This window comes from Trichechus manatus, unplaced genomic scaffold (genome assembly GCF_000243295.1).
Source record: "Trichechus manatus latirostris isolate Lorelei unplaced genomic scaffold, TriManLat1.0 scaffold00035, whole genome shotgun sequence".
Taxonomy (NCBI): domain Eukaryota; kingdom Metazoa; phylum Chordata; class Mammalia; order Sirenia; family Trichechidae; genus Trichechus; species Trichechus manatus.
The window spans coordinates 16,541,016-16,553,411 of NW_004443971.1; the positions used below are offsets into that span (position 1 = coordinate 16,541,016).

Sequence of the window (12,396 nt, forward strand, 5' to 3'; positions counted from 1 at the left end):
GTAGGTAAGTTGAAATAGGTGCATAGGTTCTTGATTTAAAAGCTGCCCATGCAGCAGGTAAGGTGATTGTGATGAAGAATTTGTTGCCAGTAGGGATTGGAGTAGGGATTCATTTGTTTCAAAGAGAGGGCAAATTTACATAACATTAAAGGGCAAGCAGTAGTTGTCTATAAGTTGGACGTTCATAACTTGGGGATTTACTTATTTGTGTGTGTGTGTGTGTATGTGCCTGCGCGTGCACATGAGGGAAAGGGTGGGAAGGGAGGCTGCACAAAAGGACTGCTTCTTGGAACCTGAGTTTACCAGTCCCAGTTTGGCCGTCTGGTAGCTGTATAATCATGGGCAAATCACTTTCCCTCTTTTGCCTCAGTTTGTCCATATGTACAGGCATACCTTGTTTTATCACACTTTGCTTTATCGCACTCCGCAGATATTGCGTTTTTTACCAATTGAAAGTTTGTGGCAACCCTGTGTCAAGCAAGTCTATCAATGCCATTTTTCCAAGAAAATGTGCTCACTTCATGTCTCTGTGTCACATTTTGGTAATTCTCACAATATTTCAAACCTTATTATTATTATTATTATATCTGTTACAGTGATCTGGGATCAGTGATCGTCGATGTTACTACTGCAATTGTTTTCGGGCACCACGAACTATGCCCATATAAGATGGCGAACTTAATCGATAATGTTGTGTGTGTTCTGACTGCTCCACCGACCAGCCTATCCCCATCTCAATCCCTCTCCTTGGGTCTCCCTATTCCCTGAGACATGATAATATTGAAATTAGGCCAGTTAATAACCCTACAATGTCCTCTAAGAGTTCAAGCGAAAGGAAAATTTGCACCTCTCACTTTAAATCAAAAAGCTAGAAATGATTAAGCTTAATGAGGAACGCATGTTGAAAGCTGAGACAGGCTGAAAGCTAGGCCTCTTGCACCAAACAGCCAAGCTGTGAATGCAAAGGAAAAGTTCTTGACGGAAATTAAAAGTGCTACTCCAGTGAACACACAAAGGATAAGAAAGTGAAACAGCCTTATTGCTGGTATGGAGAAAGTTTTAGTGGTCTGGATAGAAGATCAAACCAGCCACAGCATTCTCTTAAGCCAAAGCACAACCTGGAGCAAGGCCCTAACTCTCTTCAATTCTTTGAAGGCTGAGAGAAGTGAGGAAGCTGCAGAAGAAAAGTTTGAAGCTAGGAGAGGTTGGTTCATGAGGTTTAAGGAAAGAAACTATCTCCATAACATAAAGATGCAAGGTGAAGCAGCAAGTGCTGATGTAGAAGCTGCAGCAAGTTATCCAGAAGATCTAGCTAAGATAATTGATAAAGGTGGCTACGCTAAACAACAGATTTTCGATATAGACGAAGCAGCCTTACATTGGAAGAAGATGCCCCGTAGGACTTTCATAGCTACAGAGAAGTCAATGTCTGGCTTCAAAGCTTCAAAGTACAGTCTGACTCTCTTGTTAGGGGCTAATGGAGCTGGTGACATTAAGCTGAAGCCAATGCTTATTTACCATTCTGAAAATTCTAGGGCCCTTAAGAATTATGCTAAATCTACTCTGCCTGTGGATGGAGACAGCAAAGCTTGGATGACTGTACGTGTGTTTACGACGTGGTTTACTGAATATTTGAAGTCCACTGTTGAGACCTACTGCTCAGAAAAAAAGATTCCTTTCAAACTATTACTGCTCATTGACAATGCACCTGGTAACCCAAGAGCTCAGATGGAGATATACAAGGAGATTAATGTTTTCATGTCTCCTAACACAACATCTATTCTGCAGCCCAGGGATCAAGGAGTAGTTATGACTTTCAAGTCTTATTACTTAAGAAATACACTTCATAAGGCTATAGCTGCCATAGATAGTGATCCCTCTGATGGATCTGGGCAAAGTAAATTGAAAACTTTCTGGAAAGTATTCACCATTCTAGATGCCATTAAGAACATTCATGATTCATGGGAGGAGGTCAAAATATATTAACAGGAGTTTGGAAGAAGTTGATTCCAGCCCTCATGGAAGACTTTGAGGGGTTTAAGACTTCAGTGGAGGAAGTAACTGCAGATGTGGTAGAAACAGTAAGCAACCTAGAATTAGAAGTGGAGCCTGAAGGTGTGACTTAAGTGCTGCCACCTTATGATAAAAATTTAATGGATGAGGGGTTGCCTTTTATGGATGAGCAAAGAAAGTGGTTTCTTGAGATGAAATCTACTCCTGGTGAAGAAGATGCTGTGAACATTGTTGAAAAGACAACACAGGATTTAGAATATTATGTAAACTTAGTTGATAAAGCAGCAGTAGGGTTTTATAGGATTGATTCTAATCTTAAAAGAAGTTCTTACTGGAGGTAAAATGCTGTCAAACAGCATCGCATGCTACAGAGAAATCTTTCGTGAAAGGAAGAGTCAATCGATGTGGAAAATTTTATTGTTGTTTTATTTTAAGAAATTGCTACAGCCACCCCAACCTTCAGCAACCACTACCCTGATTAGTCAGCAGCCATCAACACTGAGGCAAGATCCTCCACCAGCAAAAAGACTATGACTCACTGAAGGCTCAGATGATAGTTAGCATTTTTTAGCAATAAAGTATTTTTTAATTAAGGTATGTACATCATTTATTTTTAGACATAATGCCATTGCACATTTAATAGACTACAGTATAGTGCAAACATAACTTTTATAGGCACTGGGAAACCAAAAAATTTGTGTGACTTGCTTTATTGCAGTCGTCTGGAAAGAAGCCCACAATATCTCCAAGGTATGCCTGTGTAAGAAGAAAGTCAAAAACAAAACCTGTTGCCGTGGAGTTGATTCCAACTCATAGCAACCGTCACGTGTTACAGGGTAGAACTGATCCATACGGTTTTCTGGGCTGTAGTCTATACAGAAGTAATCGCCAGGTCTTTCTTCCACAGCACCACTAGGTGAGTTCGAAGCTCTAACCTTCAGGTTAGGTACAAACTATTTGTACCACCTGGGGACCTTGTAGAAGGAGAAGGTGGGGCTAATGATCTCCATGTCTGTTCCACCGCCGAAAAATTGCGTTTCTAGGTGATGCAAATCTTTCCATGCATGTGTACTGTTTTGACCAGTTTCAGAGTATTAATTTCATATTTCTTGTACCAGTGTTTTGGACGGAGACCAGAACTGTCCCTTACAGGTGTGCAGAAAAGCAAAACAGCTCCCTTGGACATGTCCTCAATTCCTTTTTCCCCTTTCCTCTTCCAGCTTTGAAATTTCATCCTTTCTAAGAGTGTTCTCTCTCTCTCGTTTTTTTTTTTTTTTTTTTTTGCTGCATGTGTGCTGTTGCAAAAGCTGAGAGTTTGGGAGTTGTCATTTCCTCTTTCTCTGCCATTATTTTGAATGGAAACCGGAATATATTTGTTGCACCTTGCAGGTGTGTAGAAAAACAAAACAGCCCACCAAAATCTCCTCTGGCCCTTCTTTCCCCTTAAATCGTTAAACAATGAAATCTATGTTCTCTCCTGTAATACATGGTAGAAAGTGTAACTTGTCCTGGGAAAGTTAGCAAGGGGCCACTGGCAAAATGTAACTTTCCAGGAGCGAATATGTGGCTTTGCATCTTCGGGTTATGGAGGTATGAGTGATCTGCTCTATATTGCTTAATGGGTAATTTGCTGTGAAGATAACAAATGATATTTAAAAAATCAAAACTTTTGCAGAAAAACAGAATGAGGCCTGGGGTTGCAGGCCTGGGGTGGGGGTGGGGGGGAACCAGGAGTAAGAGGCCACTTTTAGGAGTGGTTCTTCGTGATGGCAGGTAGGCAATGACCTCGGAAAGAAAGCCCACAGAACCTTCCCGACAGCAGTGTTTCCTGAATCTCAGGTCATGCCTTATTAGTAGGTTGTAAAATCAATTTAGTGAGTCATGACCAAAATTTTTTAAAACATGAAATAAATTAGCCTTCCTGGGTGGTGCAAACAGTTAAGCACTCAACTACCAGCTGAAAGGTTGGCGGTTCAAACCCACCCAGAGGCGCCTCGAAAGACAGGTCTGGCGATCTGCTTCCAAAAGATCAGAGTCTTGAAAACCCTATGGAGCAGTTCTACCCTGCACACATGGGGTCGCCAGGAGTTGGGATCGGCTCCACGGCAACTAACAATAATAATAAAGCAGAAGAGAAGAGAAAATATCAGTGTGCATGACATGTAGGGGCCACATACCATCTAGTGAAACTGACACAGGTGTGTGTGTGTGGATGTGTGTGTCTGTGTGTGAGTGAATGAGATGTGTTTGATACACCAAGTCCCAGTGTAAAATATATTTCTAACTGAAGGTCACGGCCAAAAAACGTGAAAGCCGCTACCCTGTAGAAATGCACTGTGATGGGCATGCCTCATTGCTGGCTTCCAACAACTTGTTCCATTTTCTGACAAAGTAAATTTCGAAAGGAAAAGAAAAAGAAAAAGAAAAAGAATGCTACCAAATGTGAATAGTCACTTCACAACTCTCTGTCTAAACTCTCCCAAAGTTATCCTGAACTCTGTTTTTGGGTCTCTGAAAAGTAGTTACATTGAATCACTCCTGCTCAATGTAAGCCTGAGGCAAACTGCCAAGCCAGTCGTTTGTCTTTCTCCCTGGGGGCACTTACCACCCCTTGAAGGAGCCCCTGTGTTGGTACTTTTTTTCCCCTTTCCTTTTCAAAGCTTATTCTCATGAAAGACTAATAAACAGAGTAAACAGTACTTTAATATGTCCCATTCCCAAAGGCATTTATATTTTAGCTAAATATTAATTAAGCCTTGTGCCAGATGAAAAGGATCTCATGTAGAATTTAGCCACAGGGGGAAGAAAACAGAGAAAATGTGAGGAGAGAGTGTCTTCCCAGCCCTCTGAAGTCTTCACCTGTGGCTAGCTACAATGTTTTCTTTTTTACATGCAAATAATATGTACTACATAGTATGTAGTACTTTCCTTGTAGATTTGTGAAATATATGCTTATTTTCTTCAGTGGTCTTATGAAATTTTCTTACCATAAACTTCTTGAGAGGAAATATTTTCTGTTATTCAACTTCGTTTTCATCTTACACTCAGTTTACTGCGTGGCAAATTTTAGGTCCTCAATTAGTACTGGTTAAATAACTGCTAATTATTATGCAATTATACTACTCTATAACCCGTGTGGTGATGTTGTTTCCAATGTCAAACTAGTAGGAGAGTACAACGGCACACTTTTTTCCTGGATTTAAGGTAGTATTCTGTAAAGGCTGTGTAAGTTTTTCATAAAACAATTGTAACCATTTTTAATTTGCACGAATTTATTAGCATCTAATCTACATCAGATCCCCAGTACTAGGTGCTTTACCTATATATTTTCATTTATTGTCTGCAAAACTGCCTCAGTATAGGTATTGTTATTCTTCCCAGCCCCCATAAACACTAGAAACCAAAGCTCAGAGAGACTCACAACCTGCCCGTGAAGACATAATTATTAAGTGGCAGAGACAATTCAAATCGGTCCATCTCAGTGCAAAGACTATGCTTTCCTCACTTTACCTTACCTAACTTTTCAGTTGAATCTAAAATTATCATTTTCATTTTTAAATCCCTGATTTCTTCCTTGGTTATCACAACGTAAATTACATCCACGAAATATTTGACCTTACCATGCTAACTCCATATATTCTGCTTACCCTCTGCAGCCTACTATCTCTAGCTTCAGCTGTGTTTAAATGTAGCAATAAAGGACATTAGAATCAAGAGCTGTCTACGCCAGTGGTCTGAACAGCATCTTGGTATTCTATTAACTTATGTGGATCAGTTCAGATTAACTTTTTTGTTTCTATGTACAAATCACAGTGCTTAACACAGACTGCTATGAAAAGCACTATTTTTCATTTGCACATGACTTCCAAACTCCCTAGCCCATCTACAGAGACAATTTTTAACAGTAACCCTCTCAATTAAAACTCTTTCTATTTTTCCTTCTCTTGGGAGGTTTTAAAAACTCCTCCGATTGTCCTAGGTGATCAGAAGCCACAGACATCGAGCAGCCACATATTTCCCCAATGACAGCAAAAGGAAGAAATTGATTTTGTAACAGATATGCACAGAAATCAAATCCAGGATTCCGTTTTTTGTTTTTTTTTTCTAAAAAAAAAAAAAGAGAATAAACCCACTGACTACCACATGTGGCTTGGTAGCCACTTTTAGATTCCAAAAACAGCTAAACTTTCCCACATTAATGTAGTCTTAAGCTTCAGGAAATAAGATAATTGCATAGCTAAACAGAGATCCTTACACAAATAAGCACCATATTTACAATGTACCAATCCATTAAAATTAATGACAGACAAAACGACAGATTATAAGAACTAAACCCCAATCCGAGCAGACTAGCACTCACCATTTGCTCATTCCCTATCCAGCGACAGTAAACATCCTATTGGAATCTGCTCCGAAAACAAAGGCTTTACCAACCTAATGTCAAGGTAAACAGGTACTAAATACCTATTTAATACTACTCACCAGTGGTAACATTTGCATTATTTAGGGTCTAAACACCACTCAATGTTGACACTTTTTCCTTTGAAAGAAACCTTCAAAACAGAATCATAATATAGTTCTTTGATTGATCTTTTAAAATATACTTTACAAGGTACTTTTTCACCGTGACTTAAAGCTTCCAGCCATAAACCACCTGAGTTAAAGAGAATAAATAAGGACTAATTCTATTATGCAGGAGAAACCCGAAGTTTCCTATATTCTAAGTTAAATGTCACGCTTGCAAATTAAAAGCCACAGAAAGTGAAGTGCAATGATCCTGAGGTCAAGGTCATCAAATGCTTCTACTATGTAAACCATCCACAGAACGAAAGTAAAGAAAACGTATTTTCAGCAGTAGGAACATATTAATTAGGAATATAGGTCTTTTCTTGAAAAGGTATTATAAATTTTAAGAACTGATTACCTACCTTAAGTTCTCTGAAGAAAATACTACTCCTGGCCCACTCAACAATGGAGAAAAGGGTTTGATCGGCCATTTTGCACATAAGCCCAAACGTGCTCAGCTTTTCATGCTTGCTTCGGTTAGCTTGCTCTTGCTGCAAATAGGCCATGATTTTGGCCTGGACTTGAGGCTCATCTGGCTCACACTTCAAAAGTTCCAGTATCAGATGTGGGATGCTTGCCGGGGAGTTTGTCTGGTAACTATCCATATAGGAATAGCCCATTATGGACTCAGGCGAGCTGGTATAAGGGTCTGGGTACTCAGACTTGATCGCCCGGCTAGGAAAGTGGCCATATGTTTGGTAACCTTGCAGGCTGCCATGAGGTGGCATTGTCATGCTAATGGGGGATGTTACAAAGGGACTTCTGTCATAGTCTGTAGGAGGCAAGGCAGCATGGTTCAGAGGTAGGCCTTTGGAGGCAGAGTGGATGTTCTGAATTGCAGAGGAGATGGTCAGATCAGAGGGCATTGCTTGGATCACCTGAGACATGGCTTCCAGCTTAAGTCCATTGGCTCGGATGAGGGCTTTTTTCTGTTGCTTCAGGGCCCTGTCTCTCTTGTACATTGGCCCAAACTTATTCCTTCCTCCACGCATTCGGTCAGCTCTTACTGCTGTTGGGGAAAAAAAGGAAATAAGGGTATAAATAGGATTCAAGTTATTAGCATTCTCCAGATCAAAACACTATTTAGAGATGTTGAAAACTGACAAGAAGTGGTATGTGTGCGGCCGTTTCAATTTCAATAGCCCACAAAGATTAAAAAAAAAAAAAAGCCACGTCCTTTTGATTTATGAATTCTTTCCTGCAAGTGTGTTTTGTCATCCAAAAAATATTTTGGATACGTAAGAACATATCAACCCTTTGGTTAAAGAGATTTCATAATTTTTGCTACACAGAGTCATTTGATATATGTATATATATATTTTTTGACAAAAGGAAAATGATTGCCTTTCTTTACCTTAAAAAGTATGCTTTCATGATTATAAGTCACTTTGTATTGCTAAGAAAGAGTTGCAGTTTTTCAACGAAGAAAGAGTATTAGTTTCTGTCATGCCGGTTACCTTGTGATTCTCTCTATGGAAACCCAAACTACTGAGAAGAAAATATATCTAATAATACATTTCTGGGTTAAATTGTGAATCTTTTCCTTTAGACCATCTTCCTCCCTCAAAGCTAGTCGGGCTACTTTGTTGCAAAAGGGTAGGTTACCTGCTCTTCTTGAAAAATCATTTTCACCTGGACTTGAGGAGCGTGCGTCGGATAATCACCAGTTATTGCTTTTAATTTCAGCAGAACTGGACATAATTACAGCAAATTCATTTCAGAAGCTGTCAAGAAAGGCCTCTGCTACAGCGGCGTGGGAAGGCAGGGGCTGTGCTTCATAACTTAGTTCATATAGTTCTCTCCAAACCTTTAGTGGCCAATGGCAATTATACAGAAACCAGCAACCTCTGACAGCTTGTGACATGTTGGAATTGCTGGAGGTTACATTTTTGAGCTTTTTATCTTTGGATTAGTACACCATTAAACATTTATTGCAAATGCTAGGTATCCAGAATATTGCACAAGATCATAAAGAGTTTTTTTCATCTAGGTGATAATTTATTGAATAGTCAATTGTTTTTCATATTACCATTAAGGAAGTATGCGTATGCCCCATAAGTGACTTATAATTATGAAAGCGTACTTTTTAAGGTAAAGAAAGGCAATAATTACCCTTTTATCAAAAAATATATATATCTCAAATAACACTGTATGAAATTCAAGCCTTTGCTTTTTAACCACACTTTATCTTAGTCTTATACTAGAGTGCACATCCATCCACTCACCACAGTAGTTCACTGTTTGGGAACTAATAAAGTGACTGACGATCAAGAAATTAATAAGCATCAATTACTTCCTTTCTTGTTACCTCCTCTCTTCTTAAAAGCAACACTGACTTAACTGTCCTCATGGTAACCAAAGCAGCTACTTCTATTTGGAAGAGTCTGTTAGCAAGTCAGCAGATTTATCTGAGTTTTTTTGAGTATTTCTATCAAGTCTGAGTTCCATACAATAGAAAAACTCCAAACAAAAATAGCCTGTGCCTCATTGATCAAAGAAAAGGCCCTCTTGGATCTGGCACCATCAGTGATATGTATCCCTTGTTATTACTTTATTTGCAGTATATTCAATCTGTGGAAAGACAGTAGGTCAGAGGCTGGAAAACAGCAACATACCATAATAGTCCAGGAACTACAAATTACTTACAGCAGTCACATATTAACTTTACTGCCTGCCAATCTGTACGTGATAAGTACAGGCTCTGCTCTTTCAACATAGCTTAGCATAGCTTTTGAGGAACCGCTCGCTTGTTCTCATCAGACCCTTGCTACCAATTTACTAGTTCATTATTTTTCATGTTTCCTGCTTCGCAAATTCATTTTGCAGAGTCAGCCATTATCTTTAAAAGAGGAGGGAGGCGTGTGCTTCCCCCACGCTATCAAAACTGATATTCTACACGAGAAACTCCTTTTCACAGTTAAAGGCTTGAACTCTTGCTCAGGAATCCTGAAATTAATATTCACGATTTTCACAATTATGACACCTAGTTAAAAAATATTGAATTCAAACTTTACTAGGCTACCTTAGTTTGAAAACTTCAAGGATATTTTAACGTCTATATTTTTGCAAACTAATTTGATTCATTTTCTGTTGACTCCCTTTAGCCTGGTTTTCAGCTGCCCTGACCTTTTTACTGTCAAATATGTCTGCCGAACTAAACAAAAGGGAGAGGGGAGAACTCAGATATTTAAATTTTTTCCCTGGTAGATTTTACCAGAGTTTCGATGAGACTCATTCTATAAACAAAAGAAAAAGACAATGTATCTTACATTATTGTCAGTAGTGTTAAAAAAGTTGGGAAAATAATGTTACCCTACTATAAGCATAATGTTGCTGTAAAGCCCACGTCCTTGAAGAGTTCTAATAGGCAGTAGTCTTTATAAGAATCTTACCTTCTAGCTTCATTCCAACACTTAGACATTTTTGAAATCGACAGTAAGGGCAACGCTTTCTCTGTGTTTTGTCAATTTGGCAGTTCTGGTTTTCTATACATGTGTACCTTTTGTTATTTTGGACCGTTCGCTTAAAAAACCCCTATAAGACAGAGAAAATAGTGAGATGTATTATAAATCTAACGCCCATCTCTTCCATTGTTTCATTTTAAGGAAATCACCAGCAAATCCTTTCATTGCATCATCTGAGCCCCTGTGTGGTTCTGTGGTTTATTTTACATTCAGCAAGATCAACCTTCCAAAACAGTGCCAGGCCATAGTGGAGATTTTTCTGGCACCAGAGTTATATTCCTGAAGAATTACGTCAAATCTTGGAGAGATCTGGCTACACACCATTTCATCCCAACAGTCAGAGAAAAATATACTCTATATTGACCAGTGATTTTTAAAAAAATCTATTTTCCTATTAGCCTTCACATTCCAGTTGGAGATAGTTGGGGAGATCTGCATTGTTTTTAAGTAGTCTGATACAATTTCAGTGACAAAACACCATTGGAAATACTGAATAGCAAAACACCTCAGATTTTTTACAAATGTCAACACTGGATAGTTAAAAGTAAAAGGATTTAAATAGTAAAATGGGGCAATGCTCAGAATTTCACTGGGAGATATTCAAATATAGAAACTCTGCAAAAAGGAAAAAAAAGGTAAAACTCATTGAAAAGGAAGCCATGTATTGCAGAGAACTGAATTTCAGCACACAGAGTGTATACTTTCCCTATAGTTCACTCAAAATAATTAATCAAAAATAGAATTTGTAGCTTTATAATATAATAATAGCTCTACCAGAATGGTGTTCTTTATGTTTATCCCACTAGCCATAAACAGGAACAATGTTACTTTGTTATACAGAATGAGGGGATTTTCCTGGCAGTGGTTTAAGTAACTGTACTGAGTTGTCTACTTAAAAAAGCATTTTAAAATAGCCAATATTAAATTTACTGGGAATATAAAGGCCTGAGATAAATTTATACAGTATAATTGATATGATTACTGATAATACGTATATTTTACATACTAAAATCCTTCCATTTAAGCAGCACACATAATATATTTAGGAAGACCACTATATTATGACTAAGATCTGGTTTCTTGTTTTTTGTGATATAAATTTCAAAAAAATCTGAAAATTATTTTTGGACTATATTAGGATGAAATCATGCAGTTGGAATTTCGACTTTTATGTCTGTGGATAAAAAAATGTTTAGATTTGCAGCACAGAATACTGTGAAGTTAAAATGTATTTGGGAAATCCTTTGTCATGTTCCCTCTCATGAACAACGATGCTTTAAATATATATAAGTCAAGCAAAATCAATATTTAGGACTGTTAGAAATGGAAGCCTTTCTACAGCTACATGACTTTGCTACAATAAAATATTTGAAAGCCAGGAGACTGGCAAAGTTTTCTAAACAGCATAAATTCCTTTTGCCTTTTGAACTACATCAGACACATATTTCTAAGACTCCTCTCCCTAAGACTCTCTCTCTCATCTCATTTTTTAATTGAGTCTAAAAAAGACAGCCTAAATTTAGCTGGACAAAAAAGCAATCCAGTGGTTTATTTTGGCTTTGGACGTTGTATTTTTCAGGTAGCAACATGTAAGCAAACCTTGCAGCTTTCACAGGTGAGAAGCCCATAATGGTACCCAGATACTTTATCTCCACACACCGGACAGAGTTCTTCAAGATCTTCATCATAGGAGTAATTCACCATTTTAAACTGAGATACTGAAACAAGAAGAGAAGTGTAGACACACATCCAATTAATTTACTACATAGGTTTTAATCCTGCAATGAAAAGCATTTCGGTGATTGGGGGGCAAACAGCACCAGGTAAAATATGAAAGAAAAAGTAATTTTTTACCCGGGTGGTACTGAAGAGAACTATTTTTACACAGTGAAAGTAAAACATCTTTTGGCATCAGTGAGCATGCACTTCATTTTTTTTTAACTTAAAAAATAATTCCAACTTCTGTTGTTAAAATTTTAAACTGACCACTGTTGAATACAAGTTTCGTAACTCTGCAAAGCAACAAATCAGAATAGAAACATGAATTGCATAAAGTAACAACTTAAATGTTCTTTTAAACCGCTGTAAAGTTCCAAAATGTCACCTTTGCCTGAGGAAGAAAAACAAGCACACACATTACACCCCCCTCTTAAACCTGATACCCACCCCCCAAACCTGAAGTAAGTTTGTTGCAAGTACACCTCCTTTGTAAGGATAGCAACACCGATTGCAAACACTGATCACTGTTTGGCAAAGAAACTGAAGCTCCAGAAACCTGCTTTTCAGCAGCAGCCCCGTGTGGGGACCTCATACCATCAAGAAAGCAGTGTCGGGAGCAGAGCGCGTCCTTTGG

The 12,396-nt window shown here is 38.3% G+C and overlaps 1 protein-coding gene across 3 annotated transcripts in view; it reads right to left on the reverse strand.

The window, feature by feature from the left end:
* Positions 1-12,396, reverse strand: part of NR5A2 (nuclear receptor subfamily 5 group A member 2) — a 155,546-nt gene that overhangs the window by 127,386 nt on the left and 15,764 nt on the right. For all 3 annotated transcript variants that reach the window (XM_004375318.1, XM_004375319.2, XM_004375320.2), the window contains 3 exons: positions 11,643-11,761; positions 9,972-10,113; positions 6,942-7,588 (listed from right to left, as the gene is read on the reverse strand). In XM_004375318.1, coding sequence (XP_004375375.1) covers positions 6,942-7,588; positions 9,972-10,113; positions 11,643-11,761 — 908 coding nt within the window. The remainder of the gene's footprint in view (positions 1-6,941; positions 7,589-9,971; positions 10,114-11,642; positions 11,762-12,396) is intronic.